The sequence below is a fragment of the Mesoplodon bidens genome (assembly GCF_964165515.1).
Source record: "Mesoplodon bidens genome assembly, chromosome: 1".
Lineage (NCBI taxonomy): Eukaryota > Metazoa > Chordata > Mammalia > Artiodactyla > Ziphiidae > Mesoplodon > Mesoplodon bidens.
In genome coordinates this window covers 125,699,415-125,717,184 of record NC_138176.1, presented here as the reverse complement: position 1 = coordinate 125,717,184, position 17,770 = coordinate 125,699,415, and the positions used below count along the sequence as shown (strand labels likewise).

At 35.6% G+C, this 17,770-nt stretch overlaps 1 protein-coding gene across 2 annotated transcripts in view; it reads right to left on the bottom strand.

The window, feature by feature from the left end:
• CENPC (centromere protein C) overlaps positions 1 to 17,770 on the bottom strand; it is a 92,272-nt gene that overhangs the window by 16,213 nt on the left and 58,289 nt on the right. Inside the window, exons 10-14 of one of the 2 annotated variants that reach the window (XM_081249480.1) lie at positions 17,509 to 17,770; positions 12,333 to 12,476; positions 11,117 to 11,199; positions 5,182 to 5,241; positions 3,715 to 3,774 (exon numbers count right to left, since the gene is read on the bottom strand). In XM_081249480.1, the coding sequence (XP_081105606.1) occupies positions 3,715 to 3,774; positions 5,182 to 5,241; positions 11,117 to 11,199; positions 12,333 to 12,476; positions 17,509 to 17,770 (609 nt within the window). The remainder of the gene's footprint in view (positions 1 to 3,714; positions 3,775 to 5,181; positions 5,242 to 11,116; positions 11,200 to 12,332; positions 12,477 to 17,508) is intronic. The other variant, XM_081249481.1, reaches the window with a different exon arrangement.

The window sequence follows — 17,770 nt, the reverse complement described above, 5'->3', positions numbered from 1 at the left end:
TTGTGACCCTGCATATGGTCTCTCCTGCAGAATGTTGCATGAGCACTTGAGAAGAAAGTGTATTCTGTTGTTTTTGGATGGAATGTTCTATAAATATCAATTAAGTCCATCTTGTTTAATGTGTCATTTAAAGCTTGTGTTTCCTTATTTATTTTCATTTTGGATGATCTGTCTATTGGTGAAAGTGGGGTGTTAAAAGTCCCATACTATGATTGTGTTACTGTCAATTTCCCCTTTTATGGCTGTTAGCATTTGCCTTATGTATTGAGGAGCTCCTATGTTGGGTGCATATATTGTTACAATTGTATCTTCTTCTTGGATTGATCCCTTGATCATTCTGTAGTGTCCTTCTTTGTCTCCTGTAATAGTCTTTATTTTGAAGTCTATTTTGTCTGATATGAGAATTGCTACTCCAGCTTTCATTTGATTTCCATTTGCATGGAATTTCTTTTTCCATCCGCTCACTTTCAGTCTGTATGTGTCCCTAGGTCTGAAGTGGGTCTCTTGTAGACAGCATATATATGGGTCTTGTTTTTATATCCATTCAGCCAGTCTGTGTCTTTTGGTGGGAGCATTTAATCCATTTACATTTAAGATAATTATCAATATGCATGTTCCTATGACCATTTTCTTAATTGTTGTGGGTTTTTGTAGTTCTTTCCTTCTCTTGTGTTTCCTGCCTAGAGAAGTTCCTTTAGCATTTGTTGTAAAGCTGGTTTGGTGGTGCTGAATTCTCGTAACTTTTGCTTATCTGTAAAGGTTTTAGTTTCTCCATCAAATCTGAATTAGATCCTTGCTGGGTAGAGTAATCTTGGTTGTAGGTTTTTCCCTTTCATCACTTTAAGTATGTCCTGTCACTCCCTTTTGGCTTGCAGTTTCTGCTGAAAGATCAGCTGTTAACTTTATGGGGATTCCCTTGTATGTTATTTGTTGCTTTTCCCTTGCTGCTTTTAATACTTTTTCTTTGTATTTAATTTTTGATAGTTTGATTAATATGTGTCTTGGTGTGTTTCTCTTTGGCTTTATCCTGTATGGTACTCTCTGTGCTTCCTGGACTTGATTGATGATTTCCTTTCCCATGTTAGGGAAGTCTTCGACTATAATCTCTTCAAATATTTTCTCAGACCCTTTTTCTTTCTCTCCTTCTTCTGGGACCCCTATAATTTGAATGTTGGTGCGTTTAATGTTGTCCCAGAGGTCTCTGACTGTCCTCAAGTCTTTTCATTCTTTTTTCTTTGTTATGCTCCCTTACAGTTATTTCCACCATTTTACTTTCTAGCTCACTTGTCTGTTCTTCTGCCTCAGTTATTCTGCTATTGATTCCTTCTACAGTATTTTTAATTGCAGTAATTGTGTTATTCATCACTGTTTGTTTGCTCTTTAGTTCCTCTAGATCCTTGTTAAATGTTTCTTGTATTTTCTCCATTCTGTTTCCAAGATTTTGGATCATCTTTACTATGATTACTCTGAATTCTTCTTCAGGTAGACTGCCTATTTCCTCTTCATTTGCTTGGTGTGGTGGGTTTTTACCTTGCTCCTTCATCTGTAACATACTTTTTTGTCCTTTTTTTTTCTTTGATGGGTGGTGCTGTATTCCTGTCTTACTGGTTGTTTGGCCTGAGACGTCCAGCACTGGAGTTTGCAGACAGTTGGATAGAGCTGGTTCTTGGTGCTGAGATGAGGACCTCCAGGAGGTCTTACTCTGATTGATATTCCGTGGGGGCTGAGTTTCTGTGTTAGTCCAGCGATTTGGACTTGCAGCTCCCACCACAGGAGCTTGGGCACAACCTCTGGCCTGATGACCAAGATCCCACAAGATTCGTGGCTCATAAAAAAAAAAAAAAGAAAGAAATAAAAAGGGAGCAGTACAATATCTAAGAATAAAAAACAAAATAGGGCTTCCCTGGTGGCGGAGTAGTTGAGAGTCCGCCGCCTGCCGATGCAGGGGACATGGGTTCATGCCCCGGTCCGGGAAGATCCCACATGCCGTGGAGCGGCTGGGCCTGTGAGCCATGGCCGCTGGGCCTGTGCATCTGGAGCCTGTGCTCCGCAACGGGAGAGGCCACAAGAGTGAGAGGCCCACATACCGCAACAACAAAAAAATCAAAATAAAATTAGAAAGATAAAAAATATATCAGGAAAAATAAAAGTATAATCAAAACAACCAGTCACTGGGGGTTCATCTTGTCCCCTTAGGTGTCCGTGGTCCCCCACTGGTGCCTGGTAGGTGCCCTAGTTGTGAGGAGACATGAATTCCACATGCTCCTAGTATGCCATCTTGACCACGCCTGCCTCTGTAATACATTTCTGAAAGTAGGCTATATATATTATTTTATTCTTCCAGAGTTGCATACATGAGTTATGGTAGTCAGGTTTTGTTGGGTTTTTTTTTTTTTTTTCTCCTTTACATGTAACTTTTCTGTCTGGAAGCTTTCTTCTATCCTTGAAATTCAGGAATTTTATTCACTTATGTCTAGAGATGTATCTTTTTCATTAATTCTCTCTGGCAGTTGGTAAACTTCCTCAAATTGCAGATCAAGCCTATCTTTACTCCAGGGAAGTTTTAACTAGTACTTTCTTTAACTGTTTTAACTGTTTCTTTAACTGTTTTCATTCCTCCATCTGTTTCTTTTTTCTGGAAATCCTGTTATTTGCATGTTTTATCTGCTGTCTCCATGTTATTTCCACTGCATATGTTTTTCTTCATCATTTCCATCTTTTTTTACATTTCTGTTCTGATGAATTTCTTCAGTGTCAATACCAGCTACTAATTCAGCTCTCAACAGAAAGTATCTTTACTTTCAGTTCACATACTGACTTTTTAAACTGAAATATTATGCTTTAGCAACCAGAAAGCCTTCTATGATATAACTAGATCTCTGACAGTACTCATATTTCCTTCATTGTTAAAATTGTTATCCATCTACTACAATGGTTCTAGCACACCAGAAGCTGCCTACTGTTGCTAGGCATAATTCTTGATTTTCCTCTCTTGGGTTGCTGGAGCCCCTGTTCAGGGACACTTTTATTTCTCTTTGCCTACTCTGACTCTAGGCATATTCCACTCCAAGACAAGCATTAAGCACAGAGAAGTATAGCAGCCTCTCTTCACATGGGCCTACAAAATACTAACTGACAAGATGTGAGGTTCTGGGTGAAGCAATTAGGAAAAGGTTCATTCCTACAGGTTCTCTTCAGGTACAAGTGTAGAAGCCTCAAGTATAGGAAGAGAAATAAAAAGCCACTCCAGTTCCACAAAGGTGAGAGGTCCCATGAATCCTGACCAGCAAATATCTCTTTGAAAACCATAGTTTTAATCCTCATGTGAGCCTCTCCATGGATTCCTTAGCTCCCAGCTTACTTATCCTAGTTACTGCTTTGTTTAGGTGTGAACTGGAAAAAACGGGAGAATTTGTCAGGGATGCCATCTACCTAGCAGTTACATTTTATAGAATTCTCCACCCTAGCTTCTTAGCTTATCAGCTCCCTACTATAGACCAATGAGTGAGAGGATTACAGGCTTCATAAATGGACAATAAAGAAACTCAGTGGCCTGTGATGATTTACCATGAAATTCATGAAAACTAAATACAAGTTTTACTTTCTCTGACAATTAATCCAAATAATATTTTCCCCCTGCCTGAGAAAAAATTAAGTTATATTTAGAAATAAAGGTTTTATAATATGAAAATATTAAGAGAAAAGTAATCTTACCTAATTTGTGATGCACCTTGTTCTCTGGTGTTGAGTTAGACCTTTTTACTCTTGAATCATCTGCAAATTGCAGAAGCAATATCATGAGCAATGGACACTAATTTCATGTTGAGTTAAAGTGGGTTATTCAGTCAACTTCAGTATATTTTAAAATAAAATTCAACCTGAAAATACATTTTTTTTCTTAGAAAATAACAGTTCTTTACTTGGATGCATACTCTTTTTTTTTAATAACATCTTTATTGGAGTATAATTTCTTTACAATGTTGTGTTAGTTTCTGGTATATAACGAAGTGGATCAGCGATATGCATACATATATCCCCATAACCCCTCCCACCCTCCTTATCCCACCCCTCTAAGTGGTCAAAAAGCACTGAGCTGATCTCCCTGTGCTATGCAGCTGCTTCCCACTAGCTATCTATTTTACATTTTGTAGTGTATATATGTCAGTGCTACTCTCTCACTTCATCCCAGCTTACCCTTCTCCCTCCCCGTGTTCTCAAGTCCATTCTCTACATCTGTGTCTTTATTCCTGTCCTGCCCCTAGGTTTATCAGAACCTTTTTTTTTTTTTTTTTAGATTCCATGTATATGTGTTAGCATACAGTATTTATTTCTCTCTTTCTGACTTACTTCACTCTGTATGACAGACTCTAGGTCCATCCACCTCACTACAAATAACTCAATTTCGTTTCTTTTTATGGCTGAGTAATATTCCATTGTATACATGTGCCACATCTTCTTTATCCATTCATCTGTCAACCTGACAATACAGTTTATTACTCCCTTTGCTTTTCACTGCTGAGAAATGAAGGCTAGTGAAAAACAGTATAATATGTCTCTAGATTTTGCTACAGTGAATATATCTTAAGACGATAACAGTTACAAGTAACAAAAAACAAACAGGTTTTCTATTGCTTGTGGACTTTAAGTGAAATAAGCCACTGGGTGGATAAAAATGCAAGGTGTGATAATGAATAATTACTGTGTTAATAAAGTAATCTATGATTCTTAAAGTTGTAAATAGTGCAACCGTACCGAATTTACTTAGCAGTGTGACAATTAGGTCAAGAGGTCTCAACTTTAGTGTGATAAATAGCATCTAAACATAACAACCATCAACTCTTTCCCCTCCTATGCACAAACGCTGTTCTTTATCAAGAGGCAAAGTTTAATTGCCTTCTCCTTGAATCATCACTGGCCTTAGTGAGTTGCCTGACTAATGGAATGCATAGAAATGACATTCTGGGACTTTGAAAGCTAATTCCTCAGAAGACATGCAGGTGCCACCTGGATCTCTTGGAACTTCAGTCTGAGGAAAGACAGCCATCATTATGAAGACTGATTACCTCAAGACTGCCATGCTGTGAGGAAACCCAAGATAACCAAGTGGAAAGGATGCTTGGCCAGCCCCCAATTATTTCAGCCACCCTGGCAGGGTACCAAATATATAAGTAAATAAGTCACCGTGGATTTCCAGTCCAGCTGATATTTCAAATGACTCCAGCCCCAGTAGCTTGCATCTAACTACAAATGCATGAGAGAGCCAAAATGAGAATTGCCCAGCTAATAAGCTAAGTCAACCCACAGAACCATAAGAGATAAATCGACTGCTGTATTAAGCCACTAAGTTTGGGATGGTAAGTTATGCAGCAATATGAAACTAGAATACTTAATATCCATGAACCATCTTAGATTTCTGATACAATATTGTGTGTAATATACATTTCCTGAAAAGCAGGTCTAAGTTTTCAGTACATTCTCAGCTAAAGAGTAGAAGGTTTCTTTTTTGGGATCATGAAAGTGTTCTAAAATTTACTGTGGTGATAATTATAAACTACTGAATTATATACTATAAATGGGTTAATTGTATGGTATGTGAAGTACATCCCAATAAAGTTATTCCAAAAAATAAATAAATAAATACAATTTCCCTTGTACTTCCCAGTATAACAAGTAGAAGGCTAGTCATTCTTGGAAATTTTCCTATAGCAGTGGGCTCTGGAGGCAACTGTTGGAGCCAAGAGAAGGAACAAAGCAAATGAATAAATATACTGAGGATAATGGGAGCCAGACTTCTCACTCTCCTTGAGAAAGGGCTTATTAAAATGGAAAAGGGAAAGTCAAACATGTTGGACTGGAGTTGGAGGTACCGATGTGAACTCATGGTTTCTAAATACAGAAACACCTCAGAGATATTGAGAGTTTGGTTCCAGACCACTGCAATAAAACAAATTTGGCAATAAAGCAAGTCACATGAATATTTTTGTTTCCCAATACGTATAAAAGTTATGTTTACACTATAACGTAGTCTATTAAGTGTGCAAAAGCATTATGCCTAAAAATCAATGTATCTTAAATACTTTATTGCTAAAAAATGCTACATATCATCTGTGCCTTCTGCAAGTCGTAATTTTTTTTTACAATAGTAACAAAGATTACTGATCACAGATTACCATAATATAATAATGAAATATTGTGTTAATTACCAAAATGTGACACCGAGATACTAAGTGAGCAAATGTCATTGGAAAATGGTGCCAATTGATTTGTTTGATCAGGGCTGCCTGCCACAAAACTTCAATTTGTAAAAAATGCAAAATCTGTGACACACATTAAAGCAAAGAGCAATAAAGCAAGGGATGCCTGAATAAGTACAGAAAGAAGATACAGATGCTTGTGTATGTACAGTGCACATATATATGTATGTGTGTGTTTATCTATTTCCTATCTCAGTCCACTGAGAGAACCTAAAAGCAGTGACATCCCAGTAACAATGAGTACACCAAGCACCCGGATCTAAGTTTCTAAATGTCATCCCTCCACTAGGTTCCTTTGGAGAAATAACTGATTCTAGACTAGAGGCAGGGGAAGGAGCCTGGAACATCTTCTGCCAAAAAATAAGACAGCATTCAAAAAATGACAGAAACATGACAAAAGGTCTCAGGAACCAGTTGAAAGGATGTCTCCTCCTGGCCAAATTTGGTACAATTTGAGTACCAGAATAAATGATAAAGATTATAACCCACTGAATAAAACAGGAACCCAGTAGTAGTCCATAATAATATAAATAAATGAATAATGAATAAATAAATGGGGAAGGAATAAGTAAAACTATTTCTTATAGAATGCCAACTAATTAATAGAGAAGAAATTAGGGAAATAGAAAATAGTAATTTGGTACCACCATTAGTGGATTCAGGTGGGAATATTCAAAAGATGCTAATATTGGTGCAGAGGTTTGAAAAGGGATAAGTTACTAAAATAGGATATCATTCCACAAAATACTTATCAATTACCAAAGAGAAAAACCCTGAGTGGAGAAACCTGGCAGACAATAACTTGAACAGGTGATGAAGATTAAAATCACTAGTAGAGGGGCTTCCCTGGTGACGTAGTGGTTAAGAATCCACCTGCCAGGGGGCTTCCCTGGTGGCGCAGTGGTTGAGAGTCTGCCTGCCGATGCAGGGGACACGGGTTCGTGCCCCGGTCCGGGAGGATCCCACGTGCCGCGGAGCGGCTGGGCCCATGAGCCATGGCCGCTGAGCCTGCGCGTCCGGAGCCTGTGCTCCGCAACGGGAGAGGCCACAACAGTGAGAGGCCCGCGTACCGCAAAAAAAAAATAAATAAAAAATAAAAGAATCCACCTGCCAATGCAGGGGACACCGGTTCGAGCCCTGGTCTGGGAAGATCCCATATGCCACGGGGCAACTAAGCCCGTGTGCCACAACTACTAAAGCCTGCACACCTAGAGCCCGTGCTCTGCAACAAGAGAAGTCACTGCAATGAGAAGCCTGCACACCACAATGAAGAGTAGCTTCCACTTGCTGCCACTAGAGAAAGCTAGCACGCAGCAACAAAGACCCAACAGAGCCAAAAATAAATAAATAAAATAAATAAATTTATTTTAAAATTAAATAAATAAATAAAATCACTAGTAGAAGATGAGTCAGCACTGTGTGCCTCCTAATGTGATGCACAAAGAACACAGCATCATTTCTGTAGTATTTTCGTCAAATATGCATGGCTCACATCTGATCATGAGGAAATATTAGAGACACCCAGGTTGAAGGTCATTCTAAAGAATGAAAAGCTTGTACTCTTTGAAAAAGTGTCAAGGTCAGGAAAGTTAGAAGAAGACTAAAGAACTATTCCTTATTGAAGGAAACTGAAGGGACATGAGACCCAAACACAGTCCATGACCCTAGATTGGATCCTGAACCCAAGAGAAAAAGGAACACTGATGGAACTGCTGGTGAAATCTGCATGGAGTCAGTGAAGGAAGACTAGTGTTATACTAATGCTGATTTCCTGACGTGGATGGATGAAGAGTGAATTATGTTCTTGTCTTGCATCATGTCTGCACATATTCACACGTAATAATATGTATGTGACTTGCACTCGAACAGTCAGTCCCAAAAAAAGACTGATAAACATGTATAAACATTTATGTAGAGACGGCAGGGAGGTAAATGAAACAAATATTGTAAAATGTTGGCAATTATGGAAACTGGATGAAGGGGATATGGTATTTGAGTAAATTAAAAATTATTTCCCAGAAGAGTATAAAACAAAACAAAGCAAAACACAGAGACAACTCCAGAATTTCAAAGACTAACAAAGCCTAATAAGCATGATGGAAGACACAGGTTATTTACAAAGGAAAAAAGAAGTAAGGCTGTCTTACAATATCTACTCATAAGCATTAGCTATCATGAGATAAAAGAGCAATAGCCAAATAGTTTAAAGGACAAAAAGATTGTGACTCAAAAGACTTTTACTATTTGACTAGTTGTTCATTGTGATACAAAAGAAAGTTCCTGAGTCCTTGCTAGCATATGTGAGACTTATCTACCAACTTTACAAAGAAGTAACAAAGCATATCTGTTAAACATTTATTAAAGGAAAAAAATACTGACAGAGCAAGTCAAAAATAAAAACTCAATCATGCTGTTTGAAGCCACTCTGCTTTAGTTTGGTAAAAAAAAAAAAGGTTAAGTAAAAGGAAGAAAAGAAATATAAGAAACAAAAACAAACCAAAAGAAAGCAGGGAGTCACAATGTTAATATTAGACAAAAAAAGGCTACAAAGTAAAAGCATTGTAACATGATCAAGAAGGTAAATTTGACCAAAACAGGTACATTTCGTATGCAAACTTACATGCTCAGTAAGAGCGCTGAAATGTACATAGTAAAGACTGCAGCAAATAGGAGAGACAGACCACTGCAAAGCAAACATTTTACTTCAACTCTGGCAGTCCTTAACAGACCTCACAAATGGTAAGGATACAAAGGATAAGAATAATATGAAACACGGAATGTCCAAATCTAAGATCCTGTTCTTTTTCCCCAAATCTGCCCTTCTTTAGTAGTCTCCAAATCAAGAAATGACAATGCCATTCTTCCAGGTGCTCATGCCAAAAACTTTAAAGTCCATTATCCTTGACACTTCACTTTCTTTTACACCTTACATCCCATCCATCAGGAAATAACGTTGACTCTACCATCAAAAACACCTAAAATCCTACTACTGCTCTCCACCTTCTGCTGCTAACCCCCTAGTCCAAGCTACCACCTCACAAAGGGATTACTAATGTCTTGCCAACTGGTCTCCCTGCTTCCAACCTTACACTTGCCCCCTTCAAACTTATCAGTCCACCCCTAATGTGTATTCTACAGCAGCCGCAATGATTCTGTTTATAGGTTAGTCATGTCTCTCCTTGCTCAGAATCCTCCAATGGCTTCCCATCTCTCTCAGTAAAGCCCGAAATCCTTATAGTAGCCTTTAACATCCTATATGATCTTTCATTCTTGTTAGCTCTGTGACATCATCTCCTACTACCCTCTCCCTCTCTTCCTCAACTCCAGCCTTCCCAGCCTCCTTGGTGTTTCCTGATCAAAACCTTTGCCCTTATCTTCCCTCTGCATGAGGCACTACTTCTCCATACAGCTGCATGATTTGATTTCTCACCTTTCTCATATCTTTGCTCAAATTATCACTTCTTCAGTAAGACCTTTTCTGCCCATCTACCTAAAAATGTAACTCGCATTTCCCACCCTAAAAATACCTGCTTTATCTTTCTACTCTCAACATCCAACAAATCACAAGTTTTGATATCTTTTTCCCTTAGAAGAATGCATAGTAAGTATTCCATAATATTCCATAAATATTTAAGAATTTCATAAATATTCAAAGTATATTAAAAATATATACCCACTTACATTAACAAAATTTTTAATCCATATCTGTACACAAAAAGTAATATTCTCTTTTTCAAGCATCCATGGAAGAATTATAAAATTCTTCCATGAATTTTATGTGTTCTAAGCATACTCTAGAACACAAAGAAAATTCAAAGAATTAATAATACAGGGCAAAGTTATCAAGAACAATGAAATGAAACTATAATTTATTAACAAAAGAACAAAACAAAACACAACTTCTTAGGATTACAGCCAACACTGCATAATGAACATATACCAGGTATTAAAACTAAGCAAAGAATGTGTATTCATCTTTGCATCAATCTATGCAATTAGAATTGATATCGCCAGTTTACAAATAAGGAAGTTGAAGCTAAGAACACTGAAATTTCTTACTCAAGATAACATAGCTAATAAGTGGTAAAGCTAGATTCAATCCCAGGTTCCTGACTCTGGAGACCAAACTCTTGACTAATGTACTCTTTTAAATAACACCTGGGTCAAAGAAAAATCACCACTATAAGTCAGAGTGTACAACAATAAGAACACTCTATTGAAAAAAGAAAACCTTTAATTTTAAACTAAAACTATACTCCAGAAAATTTGGCTTATTCTTTACCAAATAAAAAGCAGAAAAATAAATATAAAAAGCATTCCACTTAGAGAAAAATAATAAAGTAAATCTAAACAAAAGGGGAAGAAACAATTTAAATGGAAAAATAATTAGTGAATTAGCAAAGAAAAAACAGTATAAGAGATTATATTTCAAGCACATTCTTCAGGGACATAAAAAATTATAAAACTCTCTATTAAGAGGCATTTTAAAAACTTCAACACTTAACTTCAGTAATCATCAATATATATCTAATCTTCCTTCATTTATACCCTTATCAGCTTTAAAATACTGCAGTATGTGTCTCAAGTGCCAATTATATTATTATGTCCTACTTCAAAGAAAGGACTGTCATTCATCTCTCTCATTATTTCTCCCTCTCTCTCTTCTCCCTCCCTCCCTCTCTCACCCAGGTAAAAGGTCTTAGAAATCTCTAACCATAAAGTAAGGCTCTTAAGGGTAGGTACTCAATACATATTTGTCACAAAAATGTCACTGGTGATAATTTAAATAAAACATAGCACACCTTACTCCACATGCATAACACTATAAAAATCAAGACAGTAGAAAATAAATCATAACTTACTCGAACTTTCCTGAACTTCATTATCATCCACATCTGAATTATTCATTCCAGACGTTAAATAATTCTTGAGCCTAGAAGGTCCACTTAAGAAAAAAAGGTAAACCACAAAATTTGTGCATTTATATCTATCTAATATATCTACCTTAATGGTCATTTTTATCCTAAAACAGCCAAAGGTTTTTTCCTTATAAAATATTAATAGTATACTTATTTGCTGCATAAAACAAAAAAATCTACAATTTAATCCCACATTTGACTTGTCAAACATAACACTGAATTTTATAACCTTTTAAACTAACTCATGAATCAGAGTTACAAATTTAAGTCAACTCAAATAACACTCTGATAAAAATCAAATCATAAGAAATAAAATTAGAAATAAATCAGCTTATCTTAATTTTTTTTAAACTACAGGCAAAAACAAGCAATTTAAAATATAGTTCAGAAGTTGTTCAGAGATGATTCAGTTTATCCCAGTCCTAGATCCTCTTCCTCCTATTATGAGCCCAAGACAGGCATAATGGTCACAGGCTCCCAAAGAGTAAAGAAATCTAAGCCATCCCTTCAAAGTCTGAGAATCTGCTATAATTTACCATTCTTTCATTTTGTAAAAGGGTGTATGACTTCAGATATTAGGAGACTAGGTTAATTTGGTTTGCTCACTGAGTATGCTCTCTTTAAACTTATATCCACAAATTCTTAGATGATGCCCCTTTCAAAAGGTACAGCCTAATTCTAACTCCCCTCTTCTGAGTGTGGTATGGACTTAGTGACTTGTTTCTAGTGAACAGAATAAAGTGGAAGACTTCAAAGACTAGGTCATCAAAAGGCACTATGGCCTCCATCATAGTCACACTTTCTGTTGGATCACCTGCTTTGTGGGAAGCCAGCTAGCTACCATACTGAATACCCCTACGGAGAGAGCCACATGACAAGAAACTGTGGCCTCTAGCTACCTTATAAGTGGATCCTCCAAGTTCTAGTCAAGCCTTCAAAGGACTGCAAACCAGATAGATATCTTGACTGCTATACCTTATGAGATTCCCTGAGCCAGAACTAGCCAGCTAATTCTCTCCCAGATTTCTACCCACAGAAACTGTGAAATAATGTTTGCAAGGCACTAACAAAATTATTAAGCTTTGAGAGCAATTTGTTACACAGCAATTGGTAACAAATACAGTGAGTAAATCTTATTATCCTTAGAACACATGCATACCTTCCTTCCAAAACTGAAGTCCCAGGCTCTCTAGAATCCAAGTTTGACTCTGCTCGTGTCTTGCATGTATATCCACTGATCTGAGACTTTTGATGAACATTTTGTGCAGCTATACTATCTTGATTCTTTGAGCTTCCTGTACCTCTATGAAAATGAAAAGTTTGTAATTGTTTACATTTCTTCAAAAAATATTTCTTCTAGAACATCACACAAGGTGGGTAGACAATATAACATTGGCTATAACAAATATCAGATAACCTTGTTCAGGTCCTAAAACTTACAACTAGTCCAGGAAGGAAATTTGACTTTAGAACCTATCAAGAGTTCTAATTTGAAAAATTCTGATAAAAGAAATGGTACAGACCTGGCCTAACTAAGATAGACATGATGATAGGAGGGCACTGGGAGACATTAACTACAGGCAGCTTATGATGTATACTACACAGTTAAATCTATCACAGTTTTTGTTGAAAATCCACAAACAACTGAAATTGTTTTATGATACCTCTACTCAGCCTACTAAGGAACAGCAGAGTGCTCAGAGGGACCTAAATATATGCAAACCCCAAATATATGCAAACAAGATACATTATTCCTAGACTGCATAATTCTCTCTCCACTCTCACGTCTTACAAGTCCTATGTTTTAAATTTGTTTCCTGACTCAGTCTACCAGCCTATTCTTATCATTTGTGAAAAAAAATCTTTAGTTATGTTTGCAACATAACTAAAGAGCATCCAAACTTCTGAGTATTCTTTGATAGTTTATTTCTGGTGTTTCTAGTCTCCCTCTAGGTCCTACCATCAGAGTCAAAAGAAAAAAAAAAAAAGGATTATTAGAGAATACTATAAACAACTGTATGCCAACAAATTAGATAACCTAGATGGAATGGACAAATTCCTAGAAACACACAAATTACCAAAACTGATTCAAGAGAAAAATAAACAATTTCAAAAGACTTATAACAAGAGAATAAATCAGTAATCAAAAAACTACCCAGAAAGAAAAGCCCAGGCCCAGATGGTTTCACCACTGAATTCTACCGTCATTCAAAGACTTAACAGGAATTCTTCACAAACTCCTCCAAAAAAAGAAAAGAGCACTTCCCAACTCATTTTATGAAGTCAGTGTTACCTTGATAACAAAACTAGACAAACACATCACAAGAAAACTACAGCCAAAAAAAAAAAAAAAACCCAAAACAAAACAAAAAACCCTCAAAAAAAACTAGCAACATTTTATCAACAAAAAAGTATCACATGATCACCTCAGTAGATGCAAAAAAAAAAAAAGCATTTGACAAAATGCATCTTTTCACTACAAAAACACTCAACAAAGTAGGAATAAAAAGGAACTTCCTCAACCTGATAAAAGGGCATCTATGAAAAACCCACAGCTAATAACATACTGAATGGTGAAAGACTCGATGCTTTCCCCCTAAAATTAAGGACAAGATAAGGAAATCTGCTATTGTCACTTCTACTTAGCATAGTACTAAGGATTTCAGCCAGGACAATAGTGCAAGAAAAAGAAAGAAAAAGCATCCAGATTGGAAAGGGAGAAATAAAACTATCACTATTCACAAATGACATGATCTTGTACTTAGAAAGTCCTACAAAATCTACTAAAGAGCTCTCAGAACTAATACATGAATTCAACAAGATTGCAGGATAAAGATCAAAATACAAAGATCAATTGTATGTCTATACATTTGCAATGATCAATCCAAAAATAAAATTTAAAAAGCAATTCCATTCACAACAGCATCAAAAGGGATACTTAGGAACGAACTTAACAAAAGAAGTGTAAAACATATTCTGAAAACACTGTTGAGAGAAATTAAAGATCTAAATAATAGGACAAACACCCCTGTTCAAGGATCAATAGACACTGTTAAGATGGAAATATTCCTCAAACCAATAGATTCAACGCAATCCATTTCAGAATTCTAACTGATATCTTGGCAGAAATTGACATACTGATTCTAAAACTTATATGGAATTGCAAGGGACTTAGAATAGCCAAAATATTCCTGAAAAAGAAAAATCACACTTCCTGAATTCAAAACTTACCTCTAAGCAATGGTAATCAAGACAGTGTGGTTCTAGAACAACAACTGATATATAGACAACAATAAAATTGAGAATCCAGAAATAAGCCTATACAACTATGGTCAGCTGATTTTCAAAAATGGTGCTAAGACCATTCGACAAACAGTTATGGGAAAAGTGGATAGTCACATGCAAAAGAATGAAGTTGGACTTTTCACAGCATATACAAAAATTAACTCAAAATGGATCAAAGAATTAAATTTAAGAGCTAAAACTACAAAACTCTTAGGAAAAAAACATGGTAGTAAATCTTCATGAACTTGGACTGGGCAAAGGATTCTTAGATATGACACCAAAAGTACAAGCAACAATGGACAAAACAGATCAATGGGACTTTATCAAAATTAAAAACTTTTGTGCTTCAAAGGACACCATCAAGAAAGTGAGACAATCCAAAGAATAAGAGAGATTATCAAATATCATTTACTGATGAGACTTGTATCTAGAATATATTAAAACCTCATACAATTCAATTAAAAAAAAAGACAATTCCAAAATAATCAGGCAAAGGATCTGAGTAAATCTTTCTCTAAAGATTGGCAAATGGCCAATAAGCACATGAAAAGATGCTCAACATCATTAGTCTTCACAGAAATGAAAATCAAAACCACAATGAGATGCCATTTCATACCAACTAGGATGGCTAGAATAAAAAAATCAGATAATAACAAATGTTGGCAAGGATGTGGAGACACTGGAAGCCTTAAACACTGCTGGTAGGAATATAAAATGGTGCAGATGCTTTGGAAAACAGTCTTGCAGCTCCTCAAAGGATTAATGTAAAGTTACCATATGACTCAGCAATTTCATTTGTACACAAATGTTTATACCAGCATTATTCATAATAGCCAAAAAGTAGAAACAACCCAAATGTCCAGCAATGGATGAATAATAAACAAAACATAATGTAACAAAATGAAATAGCACTCAATCATAAAAAGGGATGAATTACTGATACATGGTACAACATAGATAAAACTTGAAAATACACAAACTGAAAGAAGTCAATGCAAACAAACTCGTACTATATGATTTCACTCATATGAAAGTCCAGGATAGAGAAATCTGTAGACAGAAAGTAGGTTAGTGGTTCCATAGAGTTGCTGGGGAGGGGAACAGGGAGATGATAGCTAAAGGACCCTAATGATGAAAATGTTCTAAAATTGACTATTTTGACGGTTTGCACTATCAGTGAATACAATAAAAACCAATGAATTCTACACGTCATGAGTGAACTATATATGAGTTATACCTCAATAAAGCTGTTAAAAAATCTAATGCAGTAAACCTCTGTTCCAAATGGCTTATAGAAATAATATAAAAATTAAGTGCTTATACAAATTTAAAATGAGAGAAATTCAAAGATTTCTAGAGGGTAATTGCTTCTTATACTTTAAATGCACTAGCTCTTTAATATTTTTTTTTCTAAATGCTTTAAGAGGGGAATAAGGGTGTTAGCTTGTAGTTTAATTAATGACCATGGTTACTAGGTTATAAGAAGCAAAAAATATCACTTTAGACAAGTTAAAATTTTAATATCTGTTACTTGTATAAAGGAGAAGTTCACGTAATATTTTTTTCCATGTAATATTTCTAATCAAGAAGACTCCTTAGACAAATTAGACATATTCATATTTTAATGTAATAATGTCTCTTTTTTTGCTTTTCCTAAATATAGAACAATAATACTGTTAACACGCTTTTTAAATCTAAATTATCTTTGAGGTTTCCATGAGAGCCACTGAGTAACCACAAAGATTTATCTTCCCACCTTATGGCAAGTAGAATACCAAAATAATTACATATTTGATCTTTTATTTATAGTAAGTAGCTTAATGACTATACAGGTTAACTAAACAAATGTCTCAAAGATCTTCCTTTCTATGAATCCAGATACGCAACAGACTTTCTTAAGCAAATACTGTAGCAACTATCAACTCTGGATATTTCTCATTAGACTAACTCCTTCTCACTGTGCATAAGATAAGATTTGTTTTAGGGGTACTAGCTCAAATTCAGAAACTTAACATAAAAACTCAATTTTTATACCTTAGTATTTCTCTCAACCCATAGCTAAGGCTTATCTGCTTTGTTTAATAAAACAGTGATTTATTATTATTAATACATTCAAGTAAAATCAGTTGGACTAATAAAAGACCTACATATCCAATGACACACTATTTATTTAACCTAAGTGTACCTTCCTCATATGTAAAAATAGAGCTAACACCTGTCCTATCGACCTCTTAAGATTCTTAATGAAAATCAAATGATATTAAGGAACAAGATAATATAAATATGGAAGTCTGATATAAGACAGAGAGGGCATTACAAATCAGTGGGGGGAAATTCACTACTCAATGAACTGTTCAGATAGTATGCACTATAATGACATACACTAATGTATTTTAGAGCACTCTATCGTTTATTTCAATACATCCCCACCACCTGCAGTTTGTCACACATAATATGTATTAAGTATTTTTTTAATGAATGAATGAGTGAATGCTCTATCAAAAAGCAATAATGCATAAGAACAATACTTACCTCAGTAGGTTGTCAGGACTGATGAGAATTTATTGAAAGCATCTAGTGAATACTTGATACATAGTAAGCACTAAAATATGTTAACTATTATCATCTTATGGGGAAAAGAATTAAGATGTATTCCTGATTATTGTAATTACATTAACCTCATTTAAAAGAAAGCAACTCAAACGATACACTTAAAAGTGATTAAGATGATAAATTTTATGTTATACGTTTTTATCACAATTTTTAAAAAGGGATTGTTAGGTGACAATAATGCTTACCTTATTAAATTTATCACTCACACCCCATGTGCTATACATTATTCCCCATTTTAATATGAGGAAACATTCAGAGTACTATTTTGCCTGAGGTGTCACCCAGCTAACGGCAGACCGTGGATTTACTAGCAGGTCTGTCAGGCTGCAGACTCCTTTATGCTAACATTGCCTCTATATAAATGATTAAATAACATAGGCACATTATTAAATGCCAAACAAAAATAACTGCATTGTACACATAAGAGACATTATTACCTAGAAGGATTAAGGTTTTTCTTCTCAGCTGGGTCTGCCTCACCACTTTCCAATGACTCATTCTGGGAACAACCAGAACCTTTAGCATTTAAAACCTTCTGTGTTCTTGAGCTGCCTTCATTAGTTCTCTTCTGCCTTTTAAATGGAATAGTTTTTTTCCCAGTATTCTTAGATGATTGGTTTGTTTTTTCAGCAGGTTTTTGTTTACTGTTATGATACAATGACAATTCACTTCTTACTGAAGAATTGCTAGAAAAAGGAC